Genomic DNA, 16,088 nt, shown 5'->3' on the forward strand with positions numbered 1-16,088 from the left:
AGACATCCCCACCTCCTCCTTCCAGTGGAGGTGGCCCGGCCAGTCCAGCCTCCCGGACTGGCTCCCGCAGGTCCCCCCACCAGGTTCTCAGTCACCTCTCCCGGGTGCCTCAGAGCCCAGGCGGACCCTTCCTCCTCTCTCACCCCGGACTGGGGCGCATCCCCTGGAGGCTCGGGGACCCCCGTGATCACTCAGGCCCGGCGAGCGCCCGGACGCCTGTGCCTCGGTTTACCCATCCGTCAAATGGGAGAAATGCGAGTTCCCTGCGCGCATGTGAATTGAGGGTCGAGCTTAGCGCAGCTGGAGGTGATGCGGGCGACGACGACGACGGTGATGGTCGAGAGCGTCCCCCGGCCTCCGGCCCCGCGCCTCTCCTCCCCCGCCCCCCGCAGAGCCTCAGTTTCCCGCCCAGCCCCGAGGCGCGCCGGCGGCTGGGGACCCCTCCGGCCGGCAGGGGCAGCACGGCGCGGCCCGGGACACCCGGAAGGGCCCCGCCTCCCGCCCGGCCCCGCCCCGCCCGGCTGCCCAGACCCGGGAGGCGGCGGCGGGGACGGCGCGCGGCGGGGGACGCGCGGGGCTCCATGGCGGCGGCCGAGCGCCGCGCCTTTGCGCACAAGATCAACAGGTAGCGCGGCCCCGGCCCCCGGGCCGCCCCCACGTGTCCCCGCCCCGCCCCGGGGCCTCCCCCGCCGGGGCGCCCCCCGCATCCTCCCGCGGGGCCGGGGAGCGGCTGGGGGCGCGATGGCGGCCGAGACCCTCCCCCGGCGCCCGGGGGCCTTCCCGGAGGAGGCGGCGCGGGCAGAGCGGGTGGCGCGCGCCCGGCGCCCCCAGCCCCTGTCCCGAGAGTCGGGGGCCCTTCGCGCCGCATCCCCTGCGCGCGGGGCGGGGCCGGGATGCGCGGGCGCCCGGGGCCGGGGCAGGACGGTGCCTTTGACCCCTCGGGGAGGCCCCCGTGCTCTCGCCAGCTGTCGGGCGCAGGGGACAGCTGTGGGTGCCCCCCCGGGCCGCCTCGGCTCCCCGCAGCGGCCGGGACGGAGGGGCGGTTGGGCGCGGGGAGTGGGGGCTGGGACGGGCCCGGCTGGTGGGCGGGCGGGGAGGGCGCGGCGCCAGGCGCTGGGGGATCCGTCTCCGTGGCCACGGGAGACTCGGAGACTCAGAGACTCGGCCGGGGAGGGGGTGGCGGCCCTGGGGACCACCAGCCGCCCCCCGTCCCGGTCTCTGCCTCCACAGCGGGGTCCGAATCTACTCAGGGGTCCGCTCCACTGGGGGACCTGTCCCGACCACCCCCAGGTGGCAGAGCAGCCCTGAGGGTCCAGAGCTGGCCTGCTGGAGACACAAGCAAAGTGTCCCCCCCTTGGGGACAGCTATAGCCGGAGAGACAGACGAGAAGCTCCATAAAGTAGATTATATGGTGGTGATGTGTTAGGGGCATTGTTTTAGATACGGGAGGTCGGTCAGGGAGGCCTGGATGAGAAGGTGACATTTCAGCAAAGATCTGAAGGAGGTGAGAGAGCAGTCCATATGGGGGGAACAGCAGTTCAAATACAGAGAAGGGCAAGTGCAAAGGCCCTGAGGCAGGAGCGTGCATCGTGTGTCCGCAGATCGTCTGAGGAGACTGGCCCGGCTGGTGCAGAGTCAGGAAGGGGACAGTGGGAGCAGAGGGTGCAGGGCCTTGTGGGTTGTAGGGAGGACTTTAACTTTGACCCTGAGTGAGGTGGAGCCATGAAGAGTTCTGAACAGAGGAGGGACGTGGCCTGGTGTCTGGGGCATAGTGGTCGGGCAATTTTTACGTTCTGTTATCTCTGTGTCTCTGTCTTGGACCTTTGGCGTCTCTGAGCCTCTTTCTTTGCCTCTCAGTCCCTATGTCCTTGGGTCCTGGCTTCCACTCAAGTGAAAAAGAGGGGTCCTGGGTCCCACCTTGGGGAACAGAAGCTACAGAGCACAGGATAAGATGAGCAGAGAAAGATCCTGGGGCCCCAGTGAACCACAAGCAAATGGCTCAAAGCTTCCAGCCAGAGCAGCCTAGTGGACTGCTAGGTGTCTGTATGCTCAGACCTGGGCCTGTATTCATCTACTCGTTCATTCAATCCATCATTCACCCCACAAATGCCATATTAACCTGAATATTAGACAGTTCCCCCCCACCATTGAACAAATTCTTTTAAAACAAAGATTTAGGGGGACAACTTAAAAATACAAATTCTTATGAATGTAAATAACAGGGACAAATGTTATTGGATGTAATATAATTTGTTTGTTTTCCCACTTGTCCTATTTAAAATAAAATACTCTATAAATGGTGATCGTGACCAGCTCTGAAATGTGTTTATCGCAGGCTGGTCCCCGTCTGCGATGGCACTTGTTAAATTGTCACCAGGGCCTGTTGACATAGGTTTAACTATTGAAAGCGAGATGTAAAGTTCTTGGGTCCCTCTCGAGGGTCTGTTGTGGGGAAGGGAGCGCAAGAGCATGTGGCCTCAGAGCCCAGAACAATCTCGGAAACTGTGCCTCTTCCTGCTCTTATATTCACAAGCGTGTTTTTAAAACCTTTTAAAAACCATGACGTGTCACACTCCTAGAGAAAAGCGCAAAGTTTAAAGAATAATTATAAAGCACTTCAGTCGAGACGGGCTGTTTCCACCTTCCCGGGCCTCCCCCAGTCCAGCAGCCTCTCCCGATCTGCACCTAGTTCCGCCCCTCGGAACCGCCATGCTGATGGCAACCACCCCCCTTCCTCACTGGCGTGATCATTACACCATCCAAGTCGCCGTACGTTAGTTTTGGCTGTTTAGAATGTTCTATAAACAGAATCTGGTGGGATGTTGAGTCCTGTGTGCCCAGCTTCCTCATGTCGGGAGAGGGCTCCTCTGTAGCCAGGTTCATCCTTTTTCGTTGCTGTATAGTATTCTGCCACCTGTGTGTGTTTCCCCATCTTCAGGCAAGGAATGTGCCAGTTGTTTCACTATGGCCATGTTGGGATCAGGGCTGCCTTGAACATTCTCGGCCACGTGTTTCCACTTGACTATCTACTCCTCACGGTGGAATTGTTGGATTGGCATATCTTCAACTTTGCTTGATAATTACCCATGGTTTTCCGAAGGATGAGAGTTCCCCTTGCTCCGTGTCCTCGCCGGCGCTCGTGTTGTCTTTCAAATTTTCTTTCAGTCCCGGAGGGGTAGGCTGGGGTGTGAAGAGGAATCTTTTCAGGGTTTTACATGGATTCGTTTTCTTCTCTCACTTTTTGCACAAGTGGGCACACACAGCATCTGAGGCTTCTGTCATTCTTGTTTCTGGCTTTCTCCTCCTCCTCCGCTGGGAGGGTAGACCTCTGTTAATCTGGCCAGCCTTGGAGTGAGGGCCACGGTCTCACATGAATTCCCGATGGTGCTGCTGCTTCATCTCTCCCCTCTGAGGGTCAGTTTTTCACCTCTGGAGGATTTATCTCATGGGTACCTATGACCTGCCACCTCATTATAATTCTGAGATCCCTTCCGAGGAGAAACCACTACAATCAGCTCAACATTTCGCCTCTTTGTGAGACGTGCTCCGTCGGGGGCATCTGAAGCGGCTCTGATGTGGGGCGGGGAAGAGAGGGGAGCTGGGGAGGCCCCGGGGCGGGCCCCGAGCTCGCAGGAGGGCGGGCAGCCCCTCGTGAGGCAGGGCGGGTGCAGGGAGGGCAGGTTCCGGGCGAGCTGCGTGCAGGACCCCACGTGAAGGCAGGCGGGTGGCGCTGGGGGCGGACCCCAGGGTTCGTCAGCGTTTGGATGGCGTCGGAGCGCCGAGACTGGATGGGACCGCTGTGCGGATGAGTGTGGACAGGGAAGAAGCCGGTTCCGGAGCCCCCGTCCTGGGCGGCATGAAATGCCTGACGCCCAAGGGCACGACTTTGGCCTCCAGCCGCCCAGGGTTCCATTCTGGGCCCCGCCGTGTCTGCTGTGTGACCCTGGGTGCTCGCACCCCCTCTCTGAGCCTCACTCCCCTTTGGTGTAAAAAGCAGGGCCAGAAATTCCAGTTTCCCAGGAGCCTCTTGGAGGCAGTGTGGTGACAGCGAGCCTTAATTGAGCACTTACTGTGTGCCAGGCCCTACCCTCAGAACAGCTCAATAAGGCTTGGGTACTGTCCCCAGCCCAGAGGTCCAAGAAGGGTTGTCACTTGCCCAGCTCCGGGGTCAGAGCCTGGGACTCTAACTGGTCCCGAGGCCTGGCACTGTGGCCCGGCCTTTCTGTGTCGGCCCCCCCCCCAGACCAGAGGCCCGGCCCTCCCTCCTCCCCCTCCCTGCTCTGAGGCAGCAGCTGCAGAACAGCTGGCACCCGGGTCCGCTGTCCCCCCCCACCCCCCGGCATCATTCGTAAATCACCCCCCAGCCCCTGTGTGTCCAGGCTTCCAGAGGCAGCCCCAACTTTGGGCATCTGAGGACAAATCTCCAACTTTGAACACCCTTCGAATTTTCTAGAAGCTCCTCCCTCTCGCACCCTCTCCCAAGCCGATAGAAACAAGACTCGGGGGCAGGTGACGGAGAAAAGAAATGGAACACCGGGACAGAGAAGGAGGGAGGCTGGGGTCTCAAACTGGAGGCCCCCACGTTGGAGGGGGCCGGGGTCACGGTCAAGTTTTGCTTTACCCACGTGGATGTGAATCCTGAGGCTTCCAGGCGGGACCGAGGCTCCCAGTGGGCCCCAGTCTCCCCCACCTCCCTCTTGTCTCACCTGGGCCCACCGCACGCATCCATCTCATTGCTGGCCCATCAGGTTTGCGATCCCCAGCATAGCGCTTTGGGGGCACAGCTTTTTATTGTGGAAATTTCCAAGCACACAGGGAAGTGGGAAGTGGGAGCGAGTGAGGCCCGAACGCCCAGGCAATTGCTGTCTCGATTTTAAGAGGGACTGAGGCCCAGAAAGGGTGTTCCGCCTGCCCAAAGCTGCACAGCTAAAAGATCTGGGGCCTCCTGTGACTCACAGGGGACTTAGGCAAGTTGGACCAGAAGGCAGATTGGGAGGGATTCACTTGTTCCATCAAAAAAACATTTATTGAGCACCTACTGTGTACGGGGTCTGGTGCTGAGGCCTCCATGGGGACCACATAGTCCTAGCTCCTGCCTTCAGAGAGACCACTGGGAGCAGAGATCTCCAGGCTCACAACACAGACCCCAGCCTCAGGGCCTTTGCACTTGCTGTTCCCGCTGGCTGGCACACTCTTCCCGCAGATTACTGCATGGCTTTGTCTCCTTCCCCTCCATGCAAGCTCAGCTGAAGGAGCTGAGGGCCTGAGGGATCCCTGGATCTGCCCCAGATTCCTGTGCGGGCCCCTCCCCTGTGGATCTTGCCCCTTCACCTTCCTCCTCCCTGACTTTGAAGGCCAGCAAAGAAGATACAAGTGGCCCAGGAAGGCCACAGCTCTGACCTTGGTTGCGGGGTGTGCTCAGGAGTCATGCTGGCCTCCTGTACACTCAGCCTCGTCTCAGATTCCCCGAGAAGGTGCATGTGTGGAGTGCCCACTGAATGCCAGGCCCCTGCTCAGCTCTGCGCCAGCCTGGTGAGGTCAGGGCAGCTACAGATGGGTAAACTGAGGCCAACAGGCAGAAGTGACTTGTCCACAGGCAGAAGTGACTTGTCCGAGGCCCCAGAGCAAGCATGGGACAGAGGACACGTTCTGGATGGGGTGCAGGGGCAGGGCCAGGGTGTTTGGGGGACCCCAGGGTGGGAGGCCGGGGACCAGAGTGTCTCTCTCTAGACCTGAAAGCCAGGCTGGCGGAGCAGGACTCAGACCCCAGGCGGCGGCCGGGGGAAGGGAAAAGGGGGACCTATTTCCCCATCTGTGCTTGGAGGGGATCGGAAGGTCCCCAGGCCCAGCCTGGGGGGCCTGGAGGCTAGGTGTCTGTCACAGCCCGGGGGGCCCCCAGGCTGAGATCTGTGGATCCCGAAGCCTGAGTTCTCTTGGCCCACAGCCTGCTTTTTCCGCCCGCCGCCTGGGTTTTCCTCTCGCAGAATGAATTTGCTGGCCCCGAAGCCCGGGTTCTCAGAGCCCCGCGGCCCAGGTTTCCGTGTCCCCATGGCCCCCTTCCTGTGCCCCCAGGACGGTGGCCGCCGAGGTGCGGAAACAGGTGTCGCGGGAACGCAGTGGCTCCCCCCAGTCCAGCAGGCGCTGCAGCAGCTCCCTGGGGGTAAGTGTTTGGGGGCGCCCCCAGGACCCCCTCCCACCCTCTCCCAGTGCCCCATCCTGCGGGGACGCGGCGGCCCGTCCTGGCTCCGGGGCTGTCCCCATCCCTGCCTCCCGGTCTCTGCAGCTGCTTCCTGGAGGGGGAGGCGGCAGCCCTCTGGGTGGTCCTGGGGGGCGGGGGCGGGCCCAACCTCCCGCCGCCTGGACCACCCAGATGGGGATGCGGGGAGGGCAGGCTGGGGGATGGGAGGACCTCCGGCTGCAGTGGCAGGGGGCGGGGCCGGCTTGCCTGGGGCCTCAGGATTGTCGCTTCCTTCGCCGCGGGCAACGTGCCTCTCCTTCCACCCTTGGTTCCCTGCCCTTCGGGCGCAGGGTGTGGCTTCCTGCCTGGAAAGAGGGGCGCGCGGCGCGGCTGAGGTTGTGTGCTCCACACCCCTCCGCGCTCCAACACCCTCCATGGCTCCCACCGCTCCACGCCCCTCCGCGCTCCAACACCCTCCATGGCTCCCACCGCTCCACGCCCCTCCGCGCTCCAACACCCTCCATGGCTCCCACCGCTCCACGCCCCTCCGCGCTCCAACACCCTCCATGGCTCCCACCGCTCCACGCCCCTCCGCGCTCCAACACCCTCCATGGCTCCCACCGCTCCACGCCCCTCCGCGCTCCAACACCCTCCATGGCTCCCACCGCTCCGCAGTCCCGGGACAGCGCAGCCCCACGCCCACCCCCTGCCCCGCTCCCGGCCCCGGGCGGGCTCACAGCCACTCTGCCCCGCGCAGGTCCCACTGACGGAAGTCGTTGAGCCCCTGGACTTCGAGGATGTGCTCCTGAGCCGGCCGCCGGACGCCGAGCCCGGGCCCCTGCGCGACCTGGTGGAGTTCCCGGCCGACGACCTGGAGCTGCTCCTGCAGCCCCGGGAATGCCGGACCGCGGAGCCCGGGATCCCCGAGGAGGGGTGGGTCCGGCCCCCGCCTCCCTGGCCGGGCTCCACGCCCCCCGCCCCGGCACCCCCTTTCCCATCAAGCCCCCCACAGCCCCGAGGTCAGCTCCTGGCCCGCTGTGTGACCTTGGACAGGGCACCCTCCCTCTCTGAGCCTCCATCTCTGAAACAGGCCCCACCTCACAGGCCCCTGGAAAGAGTAACACCGGGCCCTGCCTCAGTTTACCCGGACTTTATTTTGCGCAGAAAGCTGGATGCCCAGGTGAGGGCCGCGGTGGAGATGTACACAGAAGACTGGATTATCGCCCACAGGAGGTGGGTCTGGCTCGGGGGCAGCTCGGGGTGGACAGAGGGCCAAGAGGCCGGGTCTGAGCCCAGAAGAGCCAAGTGGTCCCCAGCGACCGGTCCCCCTGCTTATCCACCCACTGTCGCTGCACGGGCGGCCGGACTTTTCCGGTGAAGCGCAGGGAGGGTGGATGGGCTTGCCCGCGTCACGTGGGCCCCATGGGGGTGTGGCAGCACACCCGGGACCCTGGGAGCCCTCATCCCTGCCACCCACCCAGCCCCGCCCCCTCCTAGGTACCAGCACCTGAGTGCGGCCTACAGCCCCATCACCACCGAGACGCAGCGAGAGCGGCAGAGGGGCCTCCCCCGCCAGGTCTATGAGCAGGACGCCTCTGGGGACGAGAAGTCCAGCGCGGAGGACTCGGTGAGGGAGCGCCGAGTGGGGGTCGCCACAGGGGTATGCGTGTGGCCCCCATCCTCAGTCACACATGAGGGAAATGACCCAAACAGCCTTCAGCCCAAAGGGAAATGTATCCCTCGTGTGAGTGAAAAGTTAAGGCCCGCTGGGTCTTGAGCTTGTATTTTGTCAGCCAACACTTGTTGAGCGCCTACTGTATACCAACAAGAATCATCCCAAGAATTATTGTTATTGTTTCTACTTGGTACTATTTTGAGATGTAGAGGGGGAAACTGAGGCCCTTGGCGGGGGTGGTGGTCAGAGAGCTGGGGTCACAGAGCAGAGCTGGGATTTGAACCAGAGCAGCCTGGCTCTGACGGCAGCTGAGTCAGGGGGTCAGAGAGGGTCCTCGGCCGGTGACAGCCCAGGGGAAGAACTCTCCTCCCCGTAGCAACAGTGAGCAGAGTCCCGGGGAAGGCTCTCATTGGCCCAGCAGAGGCACGTCCTGATGTTAGAGCCAATCCCTGGGGCCAGCACGTGTTGTGTTCTGATTGGCCAGACGAGGGTCGTGTGAAAACTACAACTGGACACTAGCCTCCCCGGACAGGGATAAAGGAGGGGGGCTCCCCAGACAGAAGTTTCTAGAAAGAGGGTCAGCAAGGCCCCCACGGGACCCTTGAGGTGGTGATCCCACCCCCGGCCTTAGCTTCCCCATCCGTAGAGTGGGCATGAGGACAGTCTCCCCTGAGTGGGATGAAGGTGTATCCAGCTGGCGCTCAGTGCTTGCCCGTTCTGCGCTGGCAGGATGACCCCCGGCACTCATCGGGCTCCCCAGACGACACCCCGCGGAGCAGCGGCGCCTCTGGCATCTTCGACCTGAGGAACCTGGCAGCCGACTCGCTGTTGCCCTCGCTGCTGGAGCGCGCGGCCCCGGAGGACGTGGACCGGCGCAATGAGACCCTGCGGAGGCAGAACCGGCCCCGGGCGCTGCTCGCCCTCTACCCCGCGCCCGAGGAGGTGGGTGCCCGCGCCCGCACGGGCTCGGAGGCCAAACCCGTCCCGCTGACTTGTGTCCCTATACATTATCCCACCGACATTTATTGGGCACCTATTGTATACTCTATTTTCATTCAGTGCCTTTTATTGGATGCCTACTATATACTCTATTTATCCAACCAGCATTTATTGGACACTTACTATATATCCCTGTATTTCTTCAACCAGTACTTATTGTATGCCAACTGTATAGTGTTCTCTTTACTCAAACAGAATTTAATCAATCAACATTTACTGAGCACCTACTATATATGCCTATATTTATCTAATCAACATTTAGTGGGCACCTAGTATATACTCTGTATTTTTATTCAATGGCTTTTATTGGATACCTAATATATACCCCTATATTTATCCAGCCAGCATTTATTGGGCACCTACTATGTACTCCTATATTTATTTAATCAATATTAATTGTATGCCTACTGTATAGTCCTCTATTTAATCAAACAGCATTTAAGCAACTAATATTTATTGAGCACCTACTATATATGCCTATATTTATCCGACCAACTTTTATTGGGTACCTAGTGTGTATGCCTATGTTTTCATTCAGCCATTTACTGAGTGCTTACTATATACTCCTATTTTTATTTAATCAGTACTGATTGGGTGTCTAGTGTATATCCCTATGTATGTCCAATCAGCATTAATTGAATGCTTTCTGTATACATCTATGTTTAGCTAACCAACTTTTAGTAGGTACCTACTGTATACCTCTGTATTTATTCAACCAACATGTTTGGGTGCCTACTGTATGGCAGGCACTGGGGATACAGGTGTGAAAAAGAGAGACCAGTCCCTGTTCTCAGACTTCAGTCTAGTGTAGGAGAGACCCTCCTACTGGGAAATTAGAACCCAGGGTAGTGCCACGTGAGGTGTGGCAGTGGTCCCTTCCTCGACCCTCAGTGTCCAGCCACGGGGCCCATTGTGACAGGGCCTTGTGGGTGCCCAGACAAGGTGCCTGCCTGGGCCTCAGGGGTCAGGAAGGCTTCCTGGAGGAAGTGCTGGCTAAGCCACGACCTGACAATGAGCAGGTGTCACCAGACAAGGAGGACAGGGGGCAAAGGGCATTCCAGGCAGGGGGAACAGCATGTGCAAAGGCTCAGAGGCAAGGGACTGCAAGACGTTTAGTCAGGCCCGGGGTAGAGCCAGTCTCAGGCTGCGCCTTCCAGGCCCTTCTGGGAGGATGTGTCCCAACTGCCCCCTCGGCTCTTGGCAGGACGAGGCCGTGGAACGCTGCAGCCACCCGGAGCCGCCCCGGGAGCACTTCGGACAGAGGATCCTGGTCAAGTGTCTGTCGCTTAAGTGAGTGTGCTGACCCGCCCTCCCTTCAGACACACAAGGGGACCACGTGGGTGATGGTGTGGCGCACACTTGGCGCTCACACAGGCCATGCCATTACGGTGTGTGGCCCTGAGACCCACGAGGCCGCCCGGGGCATTTAGGCCAGAAAATGAGACTTCCTTTTTCATTATTCCAAGCCGCCAGTCCTTAAGCGCCAGGCCCTGTTCTCAGCCCCTCACGTATATTAAACCTCAGCTTCCCCACAACCTTGTGAAGCGGGCGCAAGTGGGGAAACTGAGGCACACAGTGGTGATGTCATGGTGCCCAAGATCACACAACTTGGGAGGCTGGAAGCCGGCATTCGCTGTGCTGTGGGGACCCAGGCTGGAGGGGGCGCTGGTGACCCTGGGCCTGGCTTCCAGCCACCCACGGCCCCCTCCACACCGGCCTCTGGGAGCAGCCAGAAGTGCGTGGGAATGGAGCCGACAGGATGTGGCCTTGGACCGGAGCCCGGCCCTGCCCCTCCCACCCCGGTTCCTGCCTGGACATGGGCAGGAAAGGGAGGCCCCGGGCTCACCCAAGCACGCTGCTTGGGAAACGGCTTTGTAGGCTCATCCAGTCATTCAACAAACACTCATTGAGCGCCAACTGTATACAGGACATGGAACCGTGGGATGACCACACAGGGCTCTCTAGGTGGGGACATCAGGAGACAGGAAAATGAGGCCAAGGGGTGGGCAGGGCCGGGCCACACACGGTTTTGTTCTCAGGGCAATGGGGAGCCTCAAATTCCATCCCAACTGAACAAGGGCCCTGGTTGGCGTGGCTCTGTGTGAGTGACTTACCTTTTGCAAAATGGGACAAACCTTTCTTGCAAGCCCTTAAGTGGTGGTTTCGTGTGGCCCACTGGGAATCAGATGACCCCCCCACGATGCACCAAGGCTGGGCTGGGCCTCGAGGGAGTGGGGGGTGTGGACGGCACAGCCTCTGCCAGAGCCCCTGTTCACCCACAGGTTTGAGATCGAAATTGAGCCCATCTTTGGCATCTTGGCCCTGTACGATGTGCGGGAGAGAAAGAAGGTAGGAGCCCCTTTCTTCCCCTTCCCCACCCCCACCCCCTCCTTGTCTCAGGGCGGCAGGCTTCCTGGAAGTGGTGGCCCGGCTGCCTCTCATGCCCCCAGATCTCAGAGAACTTCTACTTCGACCTCAACTCGGACTCCATGAAGGGGCTGCTGCGGGCCCACGGCACCCACCCCGCCATCTCCACCCTGGCCCGCTCCGCCATCTTCTCTGTGACTTATCCCTCACCCGACATCTTCCTGGTCATCAAGGTGCCTACTGGGGCTGGGCAGGGGGTGATCATGGCAGATGCCACAGGTGCAGTCCCTGCTCTCGTGCTAGAGGACAGTGTGTCACCAAGGAGGGGGATCAGGGCTGTTGTGCGGGAAGCACAGGCAGCTCTGAGCCCGGAGGAGGCTCCTGATCCAGCTCAGGTGGGGAGAAATCACGGAGGGCTTCCAAGGAGAGGTGACAGCTGAGCCAAGACCCATGCGTGGGCCACCTGAGGAGAAATGGCATCCTGGCACATTTAAAGACAGATGTTTAAAATGTTTTTTTAAGTTGAGAGTGTTTCAGTTTATTAGGGAAGACCTAGTTGGCACATTCGTTTGGGATTTTCTGTTCCCAGGAGTGAGCTCGAATTTCCTTTCCCAAAAGACTCAATTTGGTGACACTAGTGACACTAATTGAGCACGTCCAGGCAGGCACTGCTAGTCAGTCAGGCTTCACGGGGATTTCTGCCTTTAGTCCTCACAGCAGCCCTGGGAGGTGGGGCTTGCCCTGGCCCCCATTTTACAGATGGAAAAACTGAGGCACAGGATGGGTGAGGGACCTGCTCGGGATCCTGCAGCCCCCGAGTGGTCAGGATTGGAGTCTAGGCCTAGTGGCCCAGAGCCGTGCTCAGAGTGGCCTCTGTTGATAACTAACAAAGGAAATAGTAAACGTAGGGGAAATATGGAGCCTTGGGTTTGGGGTGGGTTCAGAGGGTGGGGCGGGGGCACCTAGCTGGGCAAGCCGACTGCTGGCGCACAATCCTGAGGACAGTGGGAGCCATGGGAGGTGTTGGAGGGGGCCCCTAGGTGGATCGAGTGTCGGGGTGTCTAGGAGGTGGGGGGAGGGTGGGAGCTGGGGTGCCCGCAGCGCCTCACTGGGCCTGCCTGCCCCGCAGCTGGAGAAGGTGCTACAGCAGGGGGACATCAGCGAGTGCTGCGAGCCCTACATGGTGATGAAGGAGGTGGACACGGCCAAGGTAGGCGCCAGGAGGCTGGAGCGGGCCGGGAAGGGGCCACCCGGCCGGGCGGAGCCTGGATTCAGCAGGCCTGGTGCGCTGAGTTTGCGGGGGCCTGGGGGGGGGGTCTCCCCACAGAACAAAGAGAAGCTGGAGAAGCTGCGCCTGGCGGCCGAGCAGTTCTGCACCCGCCTGGGCCGCTACCGCATGCCCTTCGCCTGGACGGCCGTGCACTTGGCCAACATCGTGAGCAGCGCGGGGCAGCCCGACCGCGACTCGGACTCGGAGGGCGGTGAGGGGGCGGGGCCGCCGGGCGGGGGCGGGGCTGCGGGGAGGGGCGGGGCTGACGGGAGGGGAGGGGCTGATGGGAGGGGAGGGGGATGGGGCGGGGCCGCCGGGTGAGGGGAGGGCCGTCGGGCCAGGGGCGGGGCCGGCAGGAGGGGAAGGGCTGATGGGCCGGGGGCGGGGCCACCGGGAGGTGCGTGTCCGTCGGGTGAGGAGGGCGGAGCCGACGGGAGGGGAGGGGCCGCCGGGCCAGGGGCGGGGCTGCCGGGCCGGAGGAGGGGCGGGGCTGACGGGAGGGGGGCTGGGGCGGGGCCGCCGGGGAGGGGAGGGGCGGGGCCGCCGGGCCACAGGGCGGGTGACGGGAGAGGACGCAGCGACCTCTGCTGGTTAGAGTCGGTACAGGTGGAGTCCCCGCTTCTCTCATCTCTGTCCCCTCCATCGCTGTCCCCGCCTTCCCTAGAGCGCGGACCCTCCCTCCCCGCCTCTCTCTCATCTCTGTTCCCTCCATCGCTGTCCCCGCCTTCCCTAGAGCGCGGACCCTCCCTCCCCGCCTCTCTCTCATCTCTGTTCCCTCCATCGCTGTCCCCGCCTTCCCTAGAGCGCCGACCCGCCTGGACTGACCGCCGCCGTCGGGGGCCCCAGGACAGGACGAGTAGCGGGGACGACGCCTGCAGCTTCTCCGGTTTCCGCCCGGCCACTCTGACGGTCACCAACTTCTTTAAGCAGGTGTCGTGGCCTGGGGAAGGGCGCCCAGGGACTCCCCCCATGACCCCTCTGTGGCCACACAGGCCCCGGGGACCCCCAGCCCCTCAGCCCCGGCTCACGGGGCGGGTCTGGTGCAGGAGGCCGAGCGGCTCAGCGACGAGGACCTCTTCAAGTTCCTGGCTGACATGCGACGCCCATCTTCTCTACTGCGGCGCCTACGGCCCGTGACCGGTGCGTGGCTCACCCCGTAAAGGAGAGGTGTCACTCATGCAGTCACTCAACAAACCCAGCCTGAGCACCTGCTGTGCCGGGCCCTGGGGACCCAGTGGTGACCGTGAGAGACAAAGCCTTAACTTCAGGGGCTGGATCTTTAATGGGAGCCACAGACGAGAAGCAGAATAAATAAGACAGATGGTGGGTCAAATGGGGGACGTGGTGGCAGTGGGGACATGGGTCCTAGGGCAGAGCTGATCAAATGTCAGCCACCAGAGAGCATCGTGGGAGAGTCAGAGCCCTGACCCTGAGGCCAGAGAGGGTGGGGCCCAGCCCGGAGGCTCCTAGGCAGGTGCAAACCAGCTGCCCCTCCCCAGCCCAGCTCAAGATCGACATCTCCCCGGCCCCCGAGAACCCCCACTTCTGCCTCTCCCCGGAGCTGCTTCATGTCAAGCCCTACCCGGACCCCAGGGGCCGGCCCACCAAGGAGATCCTGGAGTTCCCCGCCCGGGAGGTCTACGCCCCGCACACCAGCTACAGGTATGGCCTCGGGCCGGCCGGGCCCTGGAATGGGGGGCATGCGGGCATAGTGCGGAGTGAGGTCCCCTTTCTCCCAGACACACACACACACCCAGGGCGTGACCCCGCTGCTCTGCTTTAGTGGGTATGTAGACAGACAAGAAGGGGTACGTGCTCTTCCTCCGTCCCCCGTCGACGTCCTCTGCCTGTGTCCCCCCCTGCTTCCGTCTCTGCTCCGTGGCTGGAAGTGGGGTCCAGGGCCCTGGCTGACCCCAGCGGCCAGGCAGCTCCTCCCCGTGCAGGGGCTGCGTGGGGTGTGGAAGCATCCTCAGCGCGTGACTGGTCCTCGGTTCCATCCTGGCAGGCTCAGGCCGGGAGCGCCGCTGTGTGGAGTCTGGGGGGGAGACGAGGCTCAGCCGAGGCACAGGGGCCCCCATCCCGTTCCCCTGTGCCCCTGGCACACCCAGCCCCCGCCAGGCACACCTCTCCTGGATCTGTCGCAGCCGGCGCTCCTGGGCCGCCATCTTCTGCCTCTGCCGCTGTACATGACCCGTGAGGACCCACATGATGTGGCTCTGCTTGTCAGCGTGGGCCTGGGGGGTCACAGAAACCTTAGCTGGGGGCCACCTCACCGTCCATCCCCGGACCGTGCCCGGCCCCCCTCCCCCGATTACATCTCTGTGACCCAGCAAGTCACTGCCACTCTCTGGCCTTAGCTTTCCCGTCTGTAAAGTGGGGGTGACATAGGACTGGCTTCACAGGCTTGTTATGAGCACGATATGGATTATTGTGTGCTGGGTATGTATTGGGTGTTCAAGAAATGTTACTAGTTACTCTAGTAGTGTGCGTTTATTGAGTAACTAACTGCATGCATCCTGCTCCATGCTGAGTATTTTGTCTGCACTGAGTCCCTGGTTCTGTTCTGAGACATCAGTTGTTGCCTTTATGTGCAAATGGGGAAACTGAGGCATGGGACGGGACGTGGGTGGGCTGTGGTGCTGGAAGGCTGACCTGGGGGGGGGGGTGTCTCTGGGACTCAAGGTTCAGAAGTGAGTTCTGGCTGGGAATCAGGCTCTTGACTCCCCTGGGGCTGGGAGCCCCGTACCTTTAAGGCCTCCAATTCTTGGCGGGTGTGGCCCAGCCGAGCGCCCCTCAGCCGGGCTTCTAGCCCCCGCAGGCTCTCCCACAGCTCCTGCTGTTCCTGGGCTGCCTCCCCCAGCTCCTGGGCTGTGGCCTCTGCTTGGAGCTGCAGAGCATCCTCTTCCATCTGATGAATAGATAATGGGCATTAGTAGAATGACCTACTTGTCTTTATTTGCCTGATTTTAACACTGAAAGCCCTGTAACATTGAACCCTCTCAGTCCTGGGCAAATCCAGACAGTTGATCACCCGAGACATAACTCCACCGCAGACTCCTACCCACCCCGCAATGCCCCAACTGCGGTGCCCACCTGCAACTCCAACAGGCTTCCACGTAGCTCCTGGGCCACATCCCGGCCCCGGCTGACCTCCTGCCCCAGGAGCCCTAGTGCTCCGCCATAGAGGCCCACACTGTGCCCGGCCTCCTTCAGCTGTGTCTCTGTGGTCCTGTACACGCTGTTGAGGGCCTGGCCCAGCTGCAGGGCCCCATGGGAGAGCAGGATCAGCTCCTCCTGTTGCGCCAGCTCCTGGCCACCCACAGGAGCCGCAGAGACGGGCCGGGCCACCGTCGCCAGGGCACACAGCAGGCACAGCACAAGCACGGGCATGGCCGAGGGCCTGGGAGTGCGGCCACAGTGCCACTGCCACCGCCTTTTATGCCCCCACACCCCCCAGCCCCTGGTCAATTGTTAACGGGACAGCCAGGTGTCCCGTGTTATGCAAGGGCCTGGAGGTGGCGAGACAGTTGCATCAGGCGAATGTCCGGTTGGGCCACGCTGGGATCACGCTGGCTGGGGCTCAGGGCCAAGTGTGGTCT

The 16,088-nt window shown here is 61.8% G+C and overlaps 2 protein-coding genes across 7 annotated transcripts in view; one reads left to right on the forward strand and one right to left on the reverse strand.

Moving 5' to 3' along the window:
* The first annotated feature begins 530 nt into the window (after positions 1-530).
* DOCK6 (dedicator of cytokinesis 6) overlaps positions 531-16,088 on the forward strand; it is a 41,089-nt gene continuing 25,531 nt past the window's right edge. For all 6 annotated transcript variants that reach the window (XM_087425435.1, XM_087425436.1, XM_087425437.1 and 3 more), the window contains exons 1-14: positions 531-625; positions 6,073-6,160; positions 6,936-7,111; positions 7,343-7,411; positions 7,676-7,805; positions 8,583-8,795; positions 10,057-10,142; positions 11,135-11,201; positions 11,303-11,452; positions 12,349-12,429; positions 12,547-12,700; positions 13,292-13,419; positions 13,536-13,629; positions 13,989-14,151. In XM_087425435.1, the coding sequence (XP_087281561.1) occupies positions 582-625; positions 6,073-6,160; positions 6,936-7,111; positions 7,343-7,411; positions 7,676-7,805; positions 8,583-8,795; positions 10,057-10,142; positions 11,135-11,201; positions 11,303-11,452; positions 12,349-12,429; positions 12,547-12,700; positions 13,292-13,419; positions 13,536-13,629; positions 13,989-14,151 (1,643 nt within the window). In that variant the 5' untranslated portion in view covers positions 531-581. The remainder of the gene's footprint in view (positions 626-6,072; positions 6,161-6,935; positions 7,112-7,342; positions 7,412-7,675; positions 7,806-8,582; positions 8,796-10,056; positions 10,143-11,134; positions 11,202-11,302; positions 11,453-12,348; positions 12,430-12,546; positions 12,701-13,291; positions 13,420-13,535; positions 13,630-13,988; positions 14,152-16,088) is intronic.
* On the reverse strand, positions 14,269-15,879 carry ANGPTL8 (angiopoietin like 8). The gene is given in 5 exon segments (XM_087425264.1): positions 14,269-14,484; positions 14,486-14,513; positions 14,614-14,723; positions 15,236-15,397; positions 15,583-15,879. Coding segments are annotated over 5 exon segments (813 nt in total).

The sequence above is a fragment of the Ceratotherium simum genome, chromosome 39 (assembly GCF_057802395.1).
Source record: "Ceratotherium simum simum isolate JZ-2026a chromosome 39, ASM5780239v1, whole genome shotgun sequence".
Lineage (NCBI taxonomy): Eukaryota > Metazoa > Chordata > Mammalia > Perissodactyla > Rhinocerotidae > Ceratotherium > Ceratotherium simum.